Genomic DNA, 17763 nt, shown 5'->3' on the forward strand with positions numbered 1-17763 from the left:
GCTTTTATTTGCTGACTTAATATTGGATAGGGCCACCCCTCCCCACTTTTCTTCTTAAAACAGAAAAAATCTAAGTTTTCTTACCTCTGTGTTCTGCTGGGGTAATTTTGGAGTTTCCGTTCCCTCTACATTAAAGGGGAGAAATTTAGGTCTTCACGGCATCGCACCTTCTAATTCAAAAGCACGTCTCTCTGCCAAGTTAGATATGTCTCGTTTTATTCCCTTTATTAGAATTTTATAATTTTCTCCCTATTGGTTACAGTTATTTCCAGATGTATGGTCATATTTGTCGTTTTAATAAATATCATTCTTTTTACATGATATATTCTAGTGGGTTATCGCTAGAATGCGAAACACCGGGAGCTCATGGCTCATGGCTCTCCACATGGCTCCAGCTCAGGGGTCCCGACTGAGGAGGGAAATTGCCTCCTGCCCCCTTTCTTCTCCGCCCTGGAGGTGCCTACTTCCCGGACGTGCCAGTCTTCAAGGGCACCAGGGCCTTTTCCACAGTCAACCCAATGGCCTTTCTCAGGCTCGACTTCCCTGTGACATTCATCAGCGTGGACTCTCTTGTTTTGTTTTTAATGTTTTAATGTTTATTCTTGAGAGAAAGAGAGCGTGAGCAGGGGAGGGGCAGAGAGAGAGGGGGACACAGAGTCCGAAGCAGGCTCCAGACTCTGAGCTGTCAGCACAGAGCTCCACGCGGGGCTCGAACCCACGGACCGCGAGATCAAGACCTGAGCCGGAGTCGGATGCTTAACCGACTGAGCCACCCAGGCGCCCCTAGACTCTCTTCTTTATTACTGTATATACAACTGTAATACGTAGTCTTTTTAAAATGTTTATTTACTTTTGAGAGAGAGAGCTCAAGTAGGGGAGGGGCAGAGAGAGGGAGAGAGAGAATCCCAAGCAGGCTTCTCCACAGAGCCTGATACATGGCTCGATCTCACGAACTGTGAGATCGTGACCTGAGCTAAAATTAAGAGTCGGACGCTTAACTGACTGAGCCACCGAGGTGCCCCTGTAATAAGTAGCTTTAATTGTTCTTCTCTTAGTAGACGTTATCTCATGGACACGTAGTTATGTTCTTTCTTGACATCAACTGTTCACTTTATCACAAATGGCTCTGAGTTGAATCTCCAGATCTTTCTCTACTCATCCGTATAGTCGACAGTTTTTAAGACCTCCCTGGTTGTCAGGCACTGGGGTGACTACATCCCTGCCCTTCAAGGGAGTGCCAAGATGTGGCACCGCGGGAGATGCCACCCCCCGGGGATAGGTGGGAGGCTCTATCTGTCCGTATCCCAGCAGGAAACAGATGGCACACCCAGAAAAGGGATTGAAGAGAGTTTAGCAAAATATTTACCAAGTTTCAGAGATCCACAAGATTGACAAGGGATGCTGACTCACCTAGGGATCGCCACAGAGGAGGAAGCTGTTGGCCTGCCAAACCCTGCAGGGGGGGAGAGGAGGGAGCGGTTCACAGAACACAGGGTTAGCTATAACCCCGGGGGTAACCCTAGGACAGGGCTGCCCTGTAGCAACAGCGGCATAGAGAAAGCAGCCTCTATCCAACCACTGTCCCGTCGGGAGGGAGCTGGGGAGTACGTACCCCAACCTCTCTCTCTTTCCATCCATCGTGTCTGTTGGTGGACTCCGGCCCAAAGCCATAGGGCAGGGGAATCCCTGATGCTGTCTCTGTCGGTCTGTCTCCCGGGATAGGAAGCAAGGAAAGAGGGTGGACGGTGGATCTGGAGAGAAACGTGAAGATCATTTGGTAGAAGTGCTGGGGGATGGTTGACCTCAGCTGGCTCTTCCTCCCTTTATCTTTAGCTTGACTCTGCAGACTTCAGCTGAAATAACTCAGAAGGCAGGGCCCGGAGGAGGGAATGATGAGTCTTCCCAGGCCGAGTGCCAGGCAGCGACTCTATTCCCACCCCTCTGTCCCTCTTTTCTTCTTCTTCCCTTTGCTCATCGGAACTTCCGTGCCTACAAGCTCACTGTGGTCGGCGGCGGCCGTAAGTGTTTCTGGCCGGATCTCAAAGGCACTTTGAGAAGAGAAGGTTCCCAGATGCACGGAGTCATCCCTCCTTGCTCCAGTGCTCACCTTTCCTGGCTAAGTGAGGACCAACTCGAGCCTCGTCGGTGATCTTGAATTCTTATTTATCTTTGCCACTGCGTTCCGGGGCCTGCTAAGTAGGCACGTGAAAATGCCAGTGAAGATTTTTGCTGCTTTGTTGAACCTTTCTGGCAGATTAAATTGGGGGGAAAATGGGAGCGCACGGACCACAAAATATATAATTCGAAGTTGTCACACTGAACCGTGAAAAATGATCTTTTTCGAGGCTGCTAAGTGGGTGCCTTTCACAATGGAAGAAATAAAGCCACAGAAAGGGGGGGAAAAAGGCTTCACCGGGAAGTGTCGTTCCCTTTGTGTTCTTGGTGGGATTAACATGCATTCCTAGTCTTTAATTCCTATGCCATGTCAAAAATGAATTCCTTCCCTGGCCCTTGTGCCTGTTTGGGAAAAGCTGGCCATGGACGATGCGGGGCAAACACAGCTGGGATGCATTTTAGCTCGGAGGTGGCATTTAATGGACAAAAGAAATGCTTTATCATCAGGGGAAGAAAAAGATGCGCTAACCAAACCACCCAGATGACGTAAGAGGAAGAATCAGATGTTTTCCATTGAAGCTGCTCGGTTAGATTGAAGGTCAGTCGTGCCCCATTCCAGTTATCTCCCTCCTTGACCCTTGGGCTCCGTGCTGGCAGGAAAAGCCATGAAAGGCCGAGCTGGTGGCCTAGTGAGAAGAAGGGAAAATCCAGGGTGAATGGGCAAAAGTGCACAAAACAAGGAGGAAAAAAAAAAAACTCCCCTGTCAGTAGTCCCTTCATCATCTTTTTTATTATGCATGACGTCATCCGTTATATACATCACGTATACGTCAGGTAATAATTCTGTAATGAATACTAGTCGCTTCCCAGTGGGGTGTTACCAGGCCCTCTGAGGCCCTTTGGGTGCGTTACCCAGGGAGGACCCCGTCTCTTTTTTGCGGTTGTTTCTAGTTTCACGAAATAAGTTTACAGCTTCGAACTGTGTTTTGATTAGCTTTTGAAACCTTGGAATTCTATGCGTTTTTAAAATTTATTTTTAATTCTCATTATTTTTAACATTTATTTACTTCTGAGAGAGAGAGAGCATGGTTAGGAGGGGCAGAGAGAGAGGGAGACAGAGGATCCGAAGCAGGCTCCTCTCTGTGAGCGCAGAGCCGGTGCGGGGGCTCAAACTCACGAACCGTGAGACCAATGACCCAAGCTGCTGTCGGACGCTCAACTGACGTAGCCACCCAGGAGCCCCCATAGGCATTTTTCATGTTGGCTTTTCACTTGCTTTTCACTGAGTGTCTGAGATTCATCTATTTATCCGTGCATTTTCATAGCTGTACGGTATTCCTTTTAATGAGTTCCTGCCATTACTTTGTCACCATCGTGCTTTCCCATGGTGGGTTGTTTCTTCCCAAAGAATTTCCTGGATGGAACATTCGTGTGTGTGTGTTGGAGGCTCCATTACTTTTGGAAGGTCAAATAATTAATCCTTCAGATATTCCATTTCTTCACCTGTCAAGGGATCCTGGTAACACCAACCTTGCCTGGTTAATGCAGAAATGGATGTAAAACCATTGCAAATATTAAAGTCAAAGCAGTGATCATTAATAGGTGGAGGGAGGGTGGTCGAATGGATCTATGGAGACAAGCAAGCAGCTTAACGACGTGGTTCGCACTGGGATCTTTCTCCGTTCCATTAAGTCTGGCTTCCTTGAAGTCTTGAACTTGGAGTGTACCTTCAGTGAGGGAGCATATAGAGTGGTGAAGATAGAAGTTTTGAAGGATGCAATTCCTCCTCTAATATCGTGAAGTTCCTGAGCATCATCTGTCTTTCTCCTTCTTGCTGCTTGATAGCTGCCCCCAGCCTTTCCCCCCTGCCCTCTGTATCATGCTGGCGGCTTCCAGGTTCATATCTTGGGTTTGTCTGCCACCTGAACTTCCCTGGTCCTATGTTTCAGCTCCACACGGGACATCTGAGTCTATCTGAATGTCCCTCGGGTGCCCCAGAGACCGCGAACGCAGTACGGGGCTCATCTTGGTGAGTGGTGTTACCGCCCGGTTCCTGCACCGGAAGCCGGGCTCCCTCACTCCTTCCCACGCTTTCCCGCGCTAACACTTGCTGTCTCCTGCCCTGTGATGGGATCTCTTAAATATCTCCCAAATCTTTCCTCTCCTTTTGATCGTTGTCACCACTGCCGTAAAACGAGGTCCCCGCCATCTCTTGTCTGCTGCTGCAAGAGCCCTGGAACTGGTCTCCTTCTTTGTCGCAGAGGCCAGGTTTTGCTTTCCTTGAATCTCTAACTGTATCCAGAAGCCCAGTCTGCGTTCCATTACCAACTATGGAACTTTGACAAAGTTCCTACATTCTCAGACTCAGTGACCTCCTTTGTCAAACAGAGATCTAAATAATACCTTCCTCATGCAGTTGTCTAGAGATTGTGGTAAAGTACATGTAAAAGCACTTAGCAGGGTGCCCAGCACGCGGAAAATGCCCCTCTGTCCATGGTAGCTGCCCCTACTGCTCGTGACTGGGGTCTGTCCTTGTGCGATCCACCTTCTAGGAGAAGTTTGTAAGTTATGCCTTAGTCTTGTTACTTTGCTTTTCTATGCTTGAGGCCCCGTCACTTACAGATAAGAATCTAACCTCAAGGGAATAAAGGCCACAAAATGACGTTTGTGGGCTCTAGGTGCTTTGGCCTTCGTGAGTTTCTTCCTCCATTAAAAATGGTATCAGAGGGGCACCTGGGTGGCGCAGTCGGTTAAGCGTCCGACTTCAGCCAGGTCACGATCTCGCGGTCCGTGAGTTCGAGCCCCGCGTCGGGCTCTGGGCTGATGGCTCAGAGCCTGGAGCCTGTTTCCGATTCTGTGTCTCCCTCTCTCTCTGTCCCTCCCCCGTTCATGCTCTGTCTCTCTCTGTCCCAAAAATAAATAAACGTTGAAAAAAAAAATGGTATCAGAAATTCTATTTTATAACTATGTTGTTTTGATTTTAAAAGAAATTTAAACATTTTCCTGGGCCCCTAAAAGTGACTCTAGGCTCTGTGTCTACTGTGATGAATAGATAAATCTTCTGTGAAGGGTACATGTGCCTTCTATCTATCTATCTATCTATCTATCTATCCATCCATCCATTTATCCATCCATCCATCCATCCATTTATCCATCTATCTATCTATCTATCTATCCATCCATCCATTTATCCATCCACCCATCCATCCATCTATCTATCTATCCGTCCATCCATCCATCCATCCATCCGTCTATCTATCTATCTCTCAGTTGACTGATTGATCAATTGATCGATCCATCCATCCATTATCTATCCTGATCTAGTCTTGCTGAAATTACTCCCCCCACCTTTTCTTTTAGTTTTTCCCTTTCCCTTTCCTCTGCCACTCTCTCCCCCTCTTCCCTTTCTTCCTTCCTTCCTCTTTCCCTCCTTTCCTCTCTCCATGCCTCCCTTCCACTTTTTCCTTCCTTCCTTGCTGTCTTTCTTTTGTGTGTGTGCAGTCATTTATTTCTGTTCTTTTGTTTATTATTGCTTTCTTTGGGTTGCCTCTATTTTCCTAACTCCTCAGGTTAGATGCTTACCACATTAATTATCAGTCTACTCCCCCCCCCCAATATATGCATTTAAGGTTATATAGTTCTTTCCAAGTATTGCTTTAGCACTATCCTACAAGTTTTTTAAAAGATTTTTGAATGTTTATTTATTTTTGAGAGAGACAAACAGAGCGTGAGTGGGGAAGGAGCAGAGAGAGAGAGAGGGAGACACAGAATCCGAAGCAGGCTCCGGGCTCCGAGCTGTCAGCACAGAGCTGACACAGGGCTCAAACTCAAGAACCACGAGATCGTGACCTGAGCTGAAGTCGGACGCTCAACCGACTGAACCACCCAGGTGTCCCCGGTTGTTTTTTGATATTCATTGCATTAGTTTCGTGACGTTGCTATAACAAGTGACTGCAATCTCGGTGGCATAAAAACCACAGAAATTTCCTCTCTCATACTCTTGGAGGCTAGAAGTTTGATATCAAGGTGTTGGCCAGCCCTCTGAATCCTTCTTTGCTTCTTCCTAGCTTCTGGGAGTTGCTAGCAATCCTTGACATTCCCTGGCTTACATTTGCATCCTCCAATATCTGCGTCTTTTGTCAGATGGCCTTCTTCCCTCTGTGTCTGTAGCTCCGTATCTCTCTTCTCTTGAGGATACCAGGGGTCTTAGTGTGTTGACACATGCGGTGTCCCTCTTTCCAAATAAAGTCATATTCACAGTTCAGGGGTCCACTACTGAACCCAGCACCTCCATAGTTAGAAATGATGAAACGTTTAAGGCGTACAAAAGGTCTCATATCCCGTGCGGGTTAGAGCTCTACAAGTTAGTGAGCAGTCCATCCTTCTCTCGATCTCAGCAGGTACAGCCTCAGCTCTGATTGTGACTTCCCTCCGGGAGTTCGCTTTTCTTTCCTGCAAGCTCAGCGATGCATCTACAATATTCTTTAAATTTTGTTTTCACGTTTTATTTCTTTTTGAGAGAGACAGAGACAGAGTGTGAGCGGGGGAGGGGCAGAGAGAGAGGGAGACACAGACTCCGAAGCAGGCTCCAGGCTCCGAGCTGTCAGCACAGAGCCCGACGCGGGGCTCGAACTCACGAATCGTGAGATCATGACCTGAGCTGAAGTTGAATGCCTAACCGACAGAGCCACCCAGGCGCCCCCCCATCTAAAATATTCTTAAAAGGGTTTTATTCGGCATTTCTAGGTATATTACGGGAGACTTTTCATGTTGTTTTAGCCTTCCATCTTGTTGGAAACAGAATTGCCTATCACAGAGTGGGTTTTCTCTTATAGCTTTATTGAGATATTTTTTGCATACCATATCCTTCATCCACTTAAAGGGGTACAGTTTTGTGGCTTCTAGTATATTCTCAAGTCTACGCAAATATCACCACAATCTAACTCCAGAACATCATCCCCACCCAAAAAGACAGCCCACGTACCTTAGCAGTCACTCCCCGTTTCCTACCGCAATGCTCTCAGCCTGAAACAGATGCTTACCTACTTTCTGTCTCTGGGGATTTGCCTGTTCTGTACATTTCGTATGAACAGAATCATACCTACATAGGTCGTTCCTGACCAGCCTTGTTTACTTGGCATAATGTTTTCAAAGTTCATCCGTGTTGTAGTGTGCATCGCTATTTCCTTCCTTTTTTATTGCTTAGTAGTATCTCATGGTGTGGTTCTGCATTTTGGGTGTTCATGCATCAGTCGATAGACATGGGGACAGACATAGGGGAATAATGCCCCTACGAACATTTCTGTCCAAGTTTTTGCGTGGGCGGATCTTTCCATTTTTCTTCGGTCCGTACCCAGGAATTGCTGGGTCACGTGGTCAAATGATGCTTTAGCATTTTGAAGAACTGCCCGACCGGTTTCCAAAGTAGCTGTGCCACCTCACATTCCTACTAGGAATGTCCTACGATGAGTGAGTTTTAAACCCAGCACAGGTGTTCGTACTTGACGTGGGAGGCATTCTTAGAGATTTTCGAACATTGTGAAGGTGAGGTTATTGGAACGTTAGTGGCACACAGATGATGGAGTGAGAATTCAAAGATCGGGAAGTCCATGGGAAGTGTTGGGATGATCTAGTTCTCTGTTGATGGCCCCTCTGTTGGGATGATGGCAGGCAGGAAAGATGTCAGGGTGCCTGGAGATCATAGCGGACAGTGGAAAGGATTCTCAGGTAGAAAAATGATGTTCACCTGCGACCACGTCTGAGATGCTTGCTCGACCTCTGCTTTTTGATCTTGATCTCACAGAAAATACATTTCTGTTTTCAGAGAAGCAGGAAAGTCTTGCCATTACGCGACGGAGCCCCGTTCTGTGACCGGAGCAGATTTGTTGGCCTTTGACTGGTCTGGGGATGCCTTCCTGGGAGGTTCAAATCCTCCTCAGCTTTATGGGCCGCCCATCATGAAAGCTGAGGGCACGGTTGACATCTCTCCTCTGTGCTCTTCCTGCCAGAGGCAGCAATGGGATTCTTACGGATAAAGTGGTGTGTGTGTGTGTGTGTGTGTGTGTGCGCACGCATGCCCGCGAGCATGCCTGAGTGTATGCTGAGTGGCTTGAATATTTGAAATGGCAAAAGGGAACGAGAGCTCTTAACAGCAAAAGTTTTCTAGGCCTGAAGTAAAATCTCCCGTAACTCTTGGATTTCGAAATTGCCCATCAAGCTGTTTATCGTATAATGGAACAGTAGGTATAAAGCTGCCACCATTCTGGGAACTTCCAATTGCTCAGTGAGGCTTGTTACAGAGGCCTCCTACTCTGCTTGGCACAGTTATCACCCTTATGGGGTTTTGCTGTGTATGATTTGTTCTCAAACATTCTGTATTTCCTTTTGCCATTTAGATGAAATTTAAATAAAACCATTAGGTAAAGAACTGTGTCAGGTTGTTACACACTTTAAACTCATGATAAAATCAATCTGTATGTCATTCTCTGTTCAAATGAAGCAAAAACACCTGCGGGGTTGGCCGTTCCCTGTTACTGGCTGTTCTCATTCTGTGTCGTACGCATATCTCGTGGAATATGGAGCCTTGTAATTGCCCCACGGAGAAAGGAAAGCCGGCCTGGCTGAGCCTCAGTTCTGTCCCATTGTGTGTGTGTCCTTCTTGGTCTGCGTTGCTCCCAGTTTAGATGATCTCTTCCCTTTTGTAGACCTCCATCCAGTCTGTTCCCCAAAGGAGGGAGAGGCTTCTTCTTGGGAATTAGACTCAACCCCAGAACTCCCAGTTGCCCTGAACTTCCTCTCAATATGAATGCGTTCAGGGCACAGTCCTGGATTGATAAATTGGGGACGTAAATTTCTCTGTGACAGGTAATGGTAGAATTTCCATCAAAGCCATAGCTCAGTTTGAGTGATGTGTCCTGATGTGGTGGTTTTCAAATAATTCTTTTTCCCTCCTTTTTCTAGGCTTATCCAAATCCCTTGGGCTCATCGAAGGTTATGGTGGACGGGGCAAAGGGGGCCTTCCCGCTACCCTTTCCCCGGCCGAAGAAGAAAAAGCCAAGGGACCCCATGAGAAGTATGGCTACAATTCCTACCTCAGTGAAAAAATTTCACTGGATCGTTCCATTCCGGATTATCGTCCCACCAAGTAAGTTCCGGTTGGGTCCTTCAGAGCGACTTGCCACGTCATAGGGTTGGGTGTCGACCCGAGTCTGTGACATGTTCTCGTGTTGTTTGTAACTAACAAAGGAGCTTTGATCTCACTCAGTCTCCTTCACAGTCAACAGACCAAGTACTGTTGACCATGAAATATGATCTAAATAAAGTATTTACATTTTTAAAGATAATTTATGATTATTGTTTGTTTACTTGTTTTTTTTTTAATGTTTATTTTTGAGAGAGAGAGAGTGAGGACAGGTGGGAGGGGGCGGGGGCGGGGGACAGAGGATCCAAAGCGAGCTCCGCACCGACAGCAGAGGGCCCGATGACCTCGTGAACCTCAAGATCGTGACCTGAGTTGAAGTCAGATGCTTAACCAACTGAGCCACCCGGGTGCCCCCAATAAAGTATTTAAATTTTTATAAAAGGAACCGAGAAACATATAGGAAGGTCCTCAACCTTAAAACCTTCAGTTTTAAGTAAAAAACAAAAATCGCCATGATTTCTACCTAGAGACTGCAATTTGTCAAATGTTAGTATATTGCCTTTGAGTCCGCTTTCTATACAGATTTATGATTATGTGATATAGTGTTTGTGTCCTTTTTTCACTTAATATTATTTCATGAGCACTCTCTGATGTTATTAATTATGCTTCATTATGATCATCATTATTTCCATTTTCGGAAATTTGGTTTATCGTCAGTTTTCCATAAACACCAGTTTCATAAATAACAATTTGATGGATGTCTACGCACTCAAATCTTTGTGTGTCGTGATTTGGTATTTATTTTCTCAATCCACACTTCTCAAAAGTATAATCCTTGTAGCATACCATAGGACTACGTTTGGAGACTGGTGATACATTTTGGGACCTTGTCCTCTAGAAAGTTTATGGCAATCGTCACTGCAGTTGGAATAGTATCCGTCCCTTCCCAGACTGGGTACTCGCCTTTCAAAGACGCTTTGCCAAGCTGATGGGTGAGAAAATATGTTCCATGATTGTTTCAACTTCTACTGTTTTGATTGAGTCTTACCTTGTAAACAAGTGGTTTGCATCTTGATTGTCTCTTGAAGGGCCTTTGTTCTGCGGGCTCAGATTCAGGAATCATTTGTTTTCTCCTTGGGAAATGGAGAAGAGGGGTTGGTCATAGAATCAAGATGCTGGAGGAAAACCTATTTTCTAGGCAGGCGTCCACGGTGGCTTAACGGGTTCTTTGTTTTCTGTTAGATTTGTAGTGTCTCCTTTTTCCCATTTAGAGTGTGTCCTTGCTTAGAGTAGATTATTCCTTTTTCAAATGGATTTTGTACAAATCAGTTAAGTATCCTGGTTACTGAGAGAAATAGATTCAAGATAAAGAAAATTATCTTAAATGGATTTAAAATTGCAGCATTAGCCGAGAAACCTGTTAAATCTCTCTCTCTCTGCCTAATAAACATATATTCATTTTGAATCGCTAAGAAAACATACATCACCCCTGTTGGAAGCTATTTTGTGTTCCTGGACTTTTGCTCTCAAACACATCTGGCTGTTTTCATTTCCTGGTGCTCTCTGATTAGCCTTTCTTATTTGGATGTTGGCAAATAAACAGAGCAATGTGGGTTTTTTTTTTTTCTCACTCCTTTGGAAATGAAAATGTTTCCAACGTGGAGCTTGCTGGAAGTGGGTCAGTTGAACAGATATTAGTGAGCACCTATTATGTGCCAGATGGTTTTCCCCATATTAGAGACAGAATATCGGCAAAGACACAGTCCTTGCCTACTTACTTCTTCTCTGGGGATGGAGGCAAACTTGTAGGCAGATTGATTTGGCACATTGTGGTCTGTGTGGTATGTGTCAAGCCAGCGACGTACACAGCGTGATGCCTGAACTTCATCTCGACCCTTTCACCCCATGAAGGGTCAAAGAGAGAAAGATATGGATGGACCAGGCACCGGAACAACAGCAGAGTTGGGGGCACAAAGAAAAACATGGCGTGCTCGGGGGGGGGGGGGGGACGCGTAGCTCAATCGCGCTCTGTTAACTTAGCATGGTGTTTTGAACATATGACCTGCATCTGGCCCCTCCTGGAACTTTATTTACTAAGATGATCGGAAAGAACTGGAGAGGATGGTAATCTACAAGGGACAACAGAGCACGTTAGGGGATGACGTCAAGGAAGAAACACCTACACAATTTTGGAAGATCGAAAGAGGAGGGGTGAGTGGTCACTGACAGAAAACTGGATGAGGCTGGGACCCCGCCTCCTGCCTATGGTGGGGTGGGAAGAGCCGAAGAATGCAGCCCAGTCACATCTCAGAACCCCAGAGACTCAGGCTTTGGAGGCCCTGGGTACTTCTGATGGCTGGGAGGTAGATTGGAAAACGGGGATTGCAGCTGTATCCCCAGATTCTTTCCCCCACACCACACAGCCAGGTTCTGCCCTTCCCTGCCTGGAAGAATATGGGAGATCTACTCTCCAGAAAAGGTGAACTCTGGGCTTGAACTCATAAGATATAGGCTAGGACAGAGGATAGGGCCACATACCATTTAGGGACACCCTCAGCATCATTAATTGCCCCCCGCAGACTTTCACACCCCTGTAAATGAGTACAGTTTGAAGCATCTATTCTCAGGAAACCAGGCTAAGAAACAGGCTGATCGATACGATAGTTGGCTCCCCTCCCCAAATTTCTGAGTTCAGCTCAATTTCTTAAAAAAAATATTTAATGTTTATTTATTTTTGAGAAAGAGAGACACAGAGCACAAGCAGGGGAGGGGCAGAGAGAGAGACACACACACAGAATGTGAAGCAGGCTCCAGGCTCTGAGCTGTCAGCACAGAGCCCGATATGGGGCTCGAACCCAGGAACCGTGAGATCATGAGCTGACCTGACGTAAGGCACTTAACCGACTGAGCCACCCAGGCGCCCCAGAGTTCAGCTCACTTAGTAGTAAGGCGTGCCTGTTGTAAAGCTCCATTTGTCTACACATAGCTGTCTTAGTCTGAAATAAGAAAGGAGAGCCAGGATCCCTGGACGTCTCTGGAGAGTCTCCGTTACAAAAGGCCTTAACAACAGCAACAACAATAGAAAAGGCGTCTGGAAGAGGAAGAGACTATAAACCTGAAAACTCGAATTGGTGGCTCAAATCCTGGAATGTCTTGTTTTATTCACGGAACAAGACCTAGTGCTATGGTAAAGTAATAATCGGAGAATAACAGAGAAGCCTGGGAAGTTAAAAATAAGATGGAAATAAATAATTCACTAAAAGAGTGGAAGATAGCTTTGAGAAAAACTTTTGGCAGACCAGCCGGTTAGACATTAAATAATAGGAATATTGGAAAGAGAACAGAGACAACAGAAGACAATGGTCAGATTAGGGGTACCTGGGTGGCTCAGTCAGTTAAGCATCTGACTTCAGCTCGGGTCATGATCTCACAGTTCATGAGTTCGAGCCCCCCGCATCAGGCTCCATGCTGACAGCTCAGAGCCTGGAGCCTGCTTGGAATTCTGTGTCTCCCTCTCTCTCTGCCCTTCCCCCCACTCATGCTCTTCTCTCCCTCCCTCTCTCTCTCTCTCTCTCTCTCTCTCTCAAACATCAACATTAAAAAAAAAAAAAAAACAGAAGAGGGGCGCCTGGGTGGCGCGGTCGGTTAAGCGTCCGACTTCAGCCAGGTCACGATCTCGCGGTCCGTGAGTTCGAGCCCCGCGTCGGGCTCTGGGCTGATGGCTCAGAGCCTGGAGCCTGTTTCCGATTCTGTGTCTCCCTCTCTCTCTGCCCCTCCCCCGTTCATGCTCTGTCTCTCTCTGTCCCAAAAATAAATAAACGTTGAAAAAAAAAATTAAAAAAAAACAACAGAAGAAAATGGTCAGATTAATGATGTAGCATAATTTTCCAGGACTGTAGTTCATAAGCTTTCAGGTTAGAAGGTCCCGCCCCATGTCTGTGGAATCACTGAAAAGAAAAATTAAACCCACATCATGGCATGTGAATGTTTTTGCACAACTCCTTAGATCACCCCTCTGTTTTCTAGCTGGGATGCTGCCTGATTCATGAATGAATCATTTAATAAAGCCAGTGAGATCTTCAAATTAAAAAAATATGTAAATGTAAAATTTCAGAACAGCTTGGAGGAGGAGAGAGTCCTAAAAGCTTTCAGAGAGAAAATGTGGATCAAATAAATAGTTGCTATTGGATTGCACAGTAGCAACGCTGCACTCTAGGAGAGGAGTTGAAAACACTGCTTTCGACCTCAAATTCCGTGGTCAGCCATTGAATTCGTTGTGCCAAGAGGGAGCCCAGAGTAAATGTATTGCATTTCTGTAGGGTCTCCGCAATTGCCCCCTTCCCTGCATCTGTTTTCAGGAAGCTTCTCAAGGATATGCTCCAGTAAAACAAGGGAGTAAAGTGAGAAAGAGAGTGGTGATAGTATTGAAGAGACAGGAGGGTACTAAAGGCAGATCCCGGGAAGCCGATGAAGGAATGTTCCAGAGTCACATTTCAGGGTGACAGCTGTGTAGCCGGCCAAGAGAGCAGGCATTCCACGCCGGAACAGGAGGATGGAGGGCTGTAGGCGGTAGGTCTCCAAGGGAGGCCAGGGGACAGAATTATTTGATTTCCTAACGTTTTTGACTACATCAAGAATAATAATAATAATTATTATTATTGCTATTATTGTTGAGGCAATTGACATACATTATATTAGTTTCAGGTGTGCAGCATAATGACGCGTGTGTACATTGTGAATAGACCGCGGCAAGTCTGACCAGTGTAGTTAACGTCTGCACATCGGTAACAGGTTGTTTTTTCTTTTGAGATCTTCTGTCTCAGCAACTTTCACGTGTGAATACACTATTACTAACTGTAGTCACCACGCTGTACATTACATCCCCAGGACTTAATTCATTACGGGCCGTTTCTTCCTTTTGATTCCTTTCACCCACCCCCCTGCCTCTGGCAACTACCAGGCTCTTCTGTCAATGAGCTTGTTTTCAGATTCCACATATATGTGAAATCACCCAGTGCTTGTCTTCCTCCAAATTGTTTCACTTAGCCTAATGTGCCCTCCAGGTCCACCCATGTTGTCACAAATGGCAAGATCTCATTCTTTTTCATGGCTGAATAGTAGTCGTGTGTGTGTGTGTGTGTGAGAGAGAGAGAGAGAGAGAGAGAGAGAGAGAGACATTTTCTTTATCCATTCATCCACTGATGGATGCTTACGGTGCTTCTGTATCTTGACTACTGTAAATAATACTGCAGGGAACATGGAGGAGAAGGTATCTTTTTGAATTCGTGTTTTCATTTCTTTTTTCGGATAAATATCCAAAAGTGGATTTGCTGGGTCTTATGGTAGTTCTGTTCTTTATTTTTTTGAGGAACCTCCGTGCTCTTTTCCACCAATTTACGTTCTCGCCAACGGTGCATAGGGGTTCCCTTTTCTCCACATTTTTGCCAAAACTTATTCTTGTCTTTTTGATATCAGCCACGTGTGAGGTATTATCTTGCGGTTTGGATTTGCATTTCCTTTATGATGAGTGATGGGGAGCATCTTTCCATGTGCCTTTCGGCCCCCTGTATGCCTTCTTGGGAACAATGTCTGTTCAGCTTTTCTGCCCATTTTCTGATTGGATTGTTTATGGGTTTTTGTGCTATTGAGTTGTAGTACATTTCAGTATTAATCCCTTCTCAGATATATGATTTGCAAATATCTTCTCCCATTTAATAGGTTGCCTTTTCATTTTGTGGGTGGTGTTTTGCTTTGTTTTGTTTTGGTTTTTGCTGAGCAGAAGCTTTTTAGTTTGATGTAGTCCCACGTGTTTATTTTTGTATTTCTTGTCTTTGCAAGATTTTTTTTTTAACCATTCTTTTCAAAAGTTTGGGACTGAATTAGTGATAGAAACAGAAGGCAAAAAAAAAAAAAAAAAACCAAACTTCTGACAAAGCAAAGCAATTGTTAGCCACGCGGCGGGGGGAGCAAGAGTCTCTTAAGAAAGGAACTTTAATTGTATATACACTCTGGCTCAGCTGGGGACAATATAGTCACGCAAATGTAAACGCTGGATATTTACTTACCTGCAAATTATGGTATAGCTGTGTTAGGAGAAGGAGGGGGGCACAATGTGTGTGGGGGCGTGGGGTGTATCAGGCCATTCAGTCTCCATCCGCAGAAACAGAAAATCAATTGAAAAGATATAAAATTTAAACATGAAGAAATAGTAGTGTCATCATTGTTGTTTAGGTACATGGAGATTACAGAAAGGAGACGGGACTGTATAGGTTTGATTTTCATAAAATGAAAGTTTAATGAAGCATTCAGTGTAATCTACACCAGGAAAACATTGAGCACAGGCTAGGCAGGGCGAAAGTATGGGAGAAGAAAGGAAGAGATAGGTTCGGTGACGTGACCACATTTGCCTTTTTTAGATTGTTCTGGCAGCTATCTGGAAGCCGAATTGGAAGGTGGAATGGGGGATGAACTTGAGGGATTGCTCATGGGCCCTATAGGGAAACCAGAGGTACCACTGCAAATAAATTCTGGGTTCCACGGCAAAAGTTACAATTTAACCTTTGCTAAATTGCGGATTAACCGTTGCCATCCAAGAGCGGCAAAGGATTTACCTGTAGAAGCTCTGACATCTGAGCCCTGGGGGTGCCGCAGGGCATTTAAGAGAAGACAGCCTGGGCCAGAGGACTGGGCAAGTTCTTGGATTTGAGGGTGCGGGGAACAGCACATCCACTTTGGGCTGGAACAGACCTTCGAGAGTGAACTGCGGAAAGAGAAATTGGAGGGGAGGCAGGTGGCCAGATTGTGAGGGACTTAAGTGCCCGCCTGGGTTCCAGCGGGGACTTTATCGTGGTCAGTGGAGGGGAGGCAGGTGTCTGGGGCCGGGGTACTTTCCTTCCTCCCGTGCAGTCCGAGCCCAGGAGAAAGTATCCCTTGATGGGCAAGATCCTTTTTGTGACGTCCTCCCAAGTGTGGGGGATTTAAATCAGCTGGTTTCAACTGAAATTTTGTACAGAAGCTTATGTTGCTTTAATTCTTACTGTTTTATTCTCATGCCATGCTTAAGAAATTTGTTTTTCTTATAAATGTGAAGGAAGTTTTAGATAGTGGTGGGATTAACCATTTGTTTGTGTTGCCCGCAAATGGCTTCCAAAATGTTGTTTTCCGTTTCATTTCAATTCTGTGTGGTTTTTTTTTTTTTCTTCCACCGGACAGATAGTTTAAATCTGTACGAATCCCAAACTGTCAATCTTGCCAATTTCATTTCTTCACTGCTTTGAAGCCGAGAAAGATACCATCCCTCGGAAACACTTAATAAATATTCTATTCTGTTCATGTTGCTTTTCCGTGACTCTTCTGTTTAGCTCTTTTATCCACCTAGGGTTTATTTGAGAATATGGTACCAGGTATGTATCTTTTGTGTAAAATGGCTGTCCGTTTCTTTTCAAAGCAGCTTTTGCCAAAAAACTTGTAAATCACTCTTGTTTGGAGGTGCTATGTTTAATGCAGTTTGTATGTTTTATATATGTGGGCTTCTTTTCTAAGTTGTACACTGTTCCTTTGGCCTCATGGTTTTTTTTTTTTTCCTTTCTTCTTTCAAAAAAGTTATTAAAAATGATTTTTAAAAAATTTTTTATGTTTATTTCTGAGCGAGCGAGAGAGACAGTAGCATGAGTGGGGGAGGGGCCGAGAGAGGCGGGGACACAGAATCCGAAGCAGGTTCCAGGCTCTGAGCTGTCAGCACAGAGCCCGACGCGGGCTCGAACTCATGAACCGCGAGATCATGACCTGAGCTGAAGTCGGATGCTTAACTGACGGAGCCACCCAGGTGCCCCCAAAATGGTTTTTGATGGAAGTCTCCAGTCAATCTGCCGGGCACTGTGCTGGCAGCACGGAGAGGAGCCAGGCCCTCTCGGAAATCCGAGAGCGTGGGGAGGCAGATGGATGTTCGCAGGAGTCAGAGAGCAGTGCAAAGGTAGCCTTGGTCATACTGGCCATGGGGGAGCTTTTCCTCCAAAGAGAAGGCAGGGCATTTAAGAGAAAACAGCCGGGGCCAGAGGACTGGGCAAGTTCTTGGTGCGGGGAACAGCACATCCACTTTGGGCTGGAACAGAGTTTCGAGAGTGAATTGCGGAAAGAGAAGTGGGAGGGGAGGCAGGTGGCCAGATTGTGAGGCACTTATGTGCCAGCCTGGGTTCCAGCAGGGACTTTATCATGGTCAGTGGATGCCGACGAAGGGCGAGAGGCAAGATGGTACTCTTGGTACAATCCCTTTTTTTTGATTTGATAATGATTAACTCTGGCAGGAATGCGTAGGATAGGTTGCAGCAGATGGGGGCTGGTAGCAGGTTGGCTGAATATATTTAGTCTTTTCTCCATCCACCCATTTGTGGAGTGCCAACCGAGTGCTAGGCCTTATCCAATGGGGAGGATATTGTCCCTCTAATAATAGAGTTTTATTATTATCATACTATTTTTATGGAAATGGTTTCTCTGTAGCAAACCAAGAA

At 45.6% G+C, this 17763-nt stretch overlaps 1 protein-coding gene across 1 annotated transcript in view; it reads left to right on the forward strand.

Moving 5' to 3' along the window:
• GALNT17 (polypeptide N-acetylgalactosaminyltransferase 17) overlaps positions 1–17763 on the forward strand; it is a 446893-nt gene that overhangs the window by 152535 nt on the left and 276595 nt on the right. Inside the window, exon 2 of the mRNA XM_045461501.1 lies at positions 9076–9259. Within this exon, the coding sequence (XP_045317457.1) occupies positions 9076–9259 (184 nt within the window). The remainder of the gene's footprint in view (positions 1–9075; positions 9260–17763) is intronic.

This window comes from Leopardus geoffroyi, chromosome E3 (assembly GCF_018350155.1).
Source record: "Leopardus geoffroyi isolate Oge1 chromosome E3, O.geoffroyi_Oge1_pat1.0, whole genome shotgun sequence".
NCBI lineage: Eukaryota > Metazoa > Chordata > Mammalia > Carnivora > Felidae > Leopardus > Leopardus geoffroyi.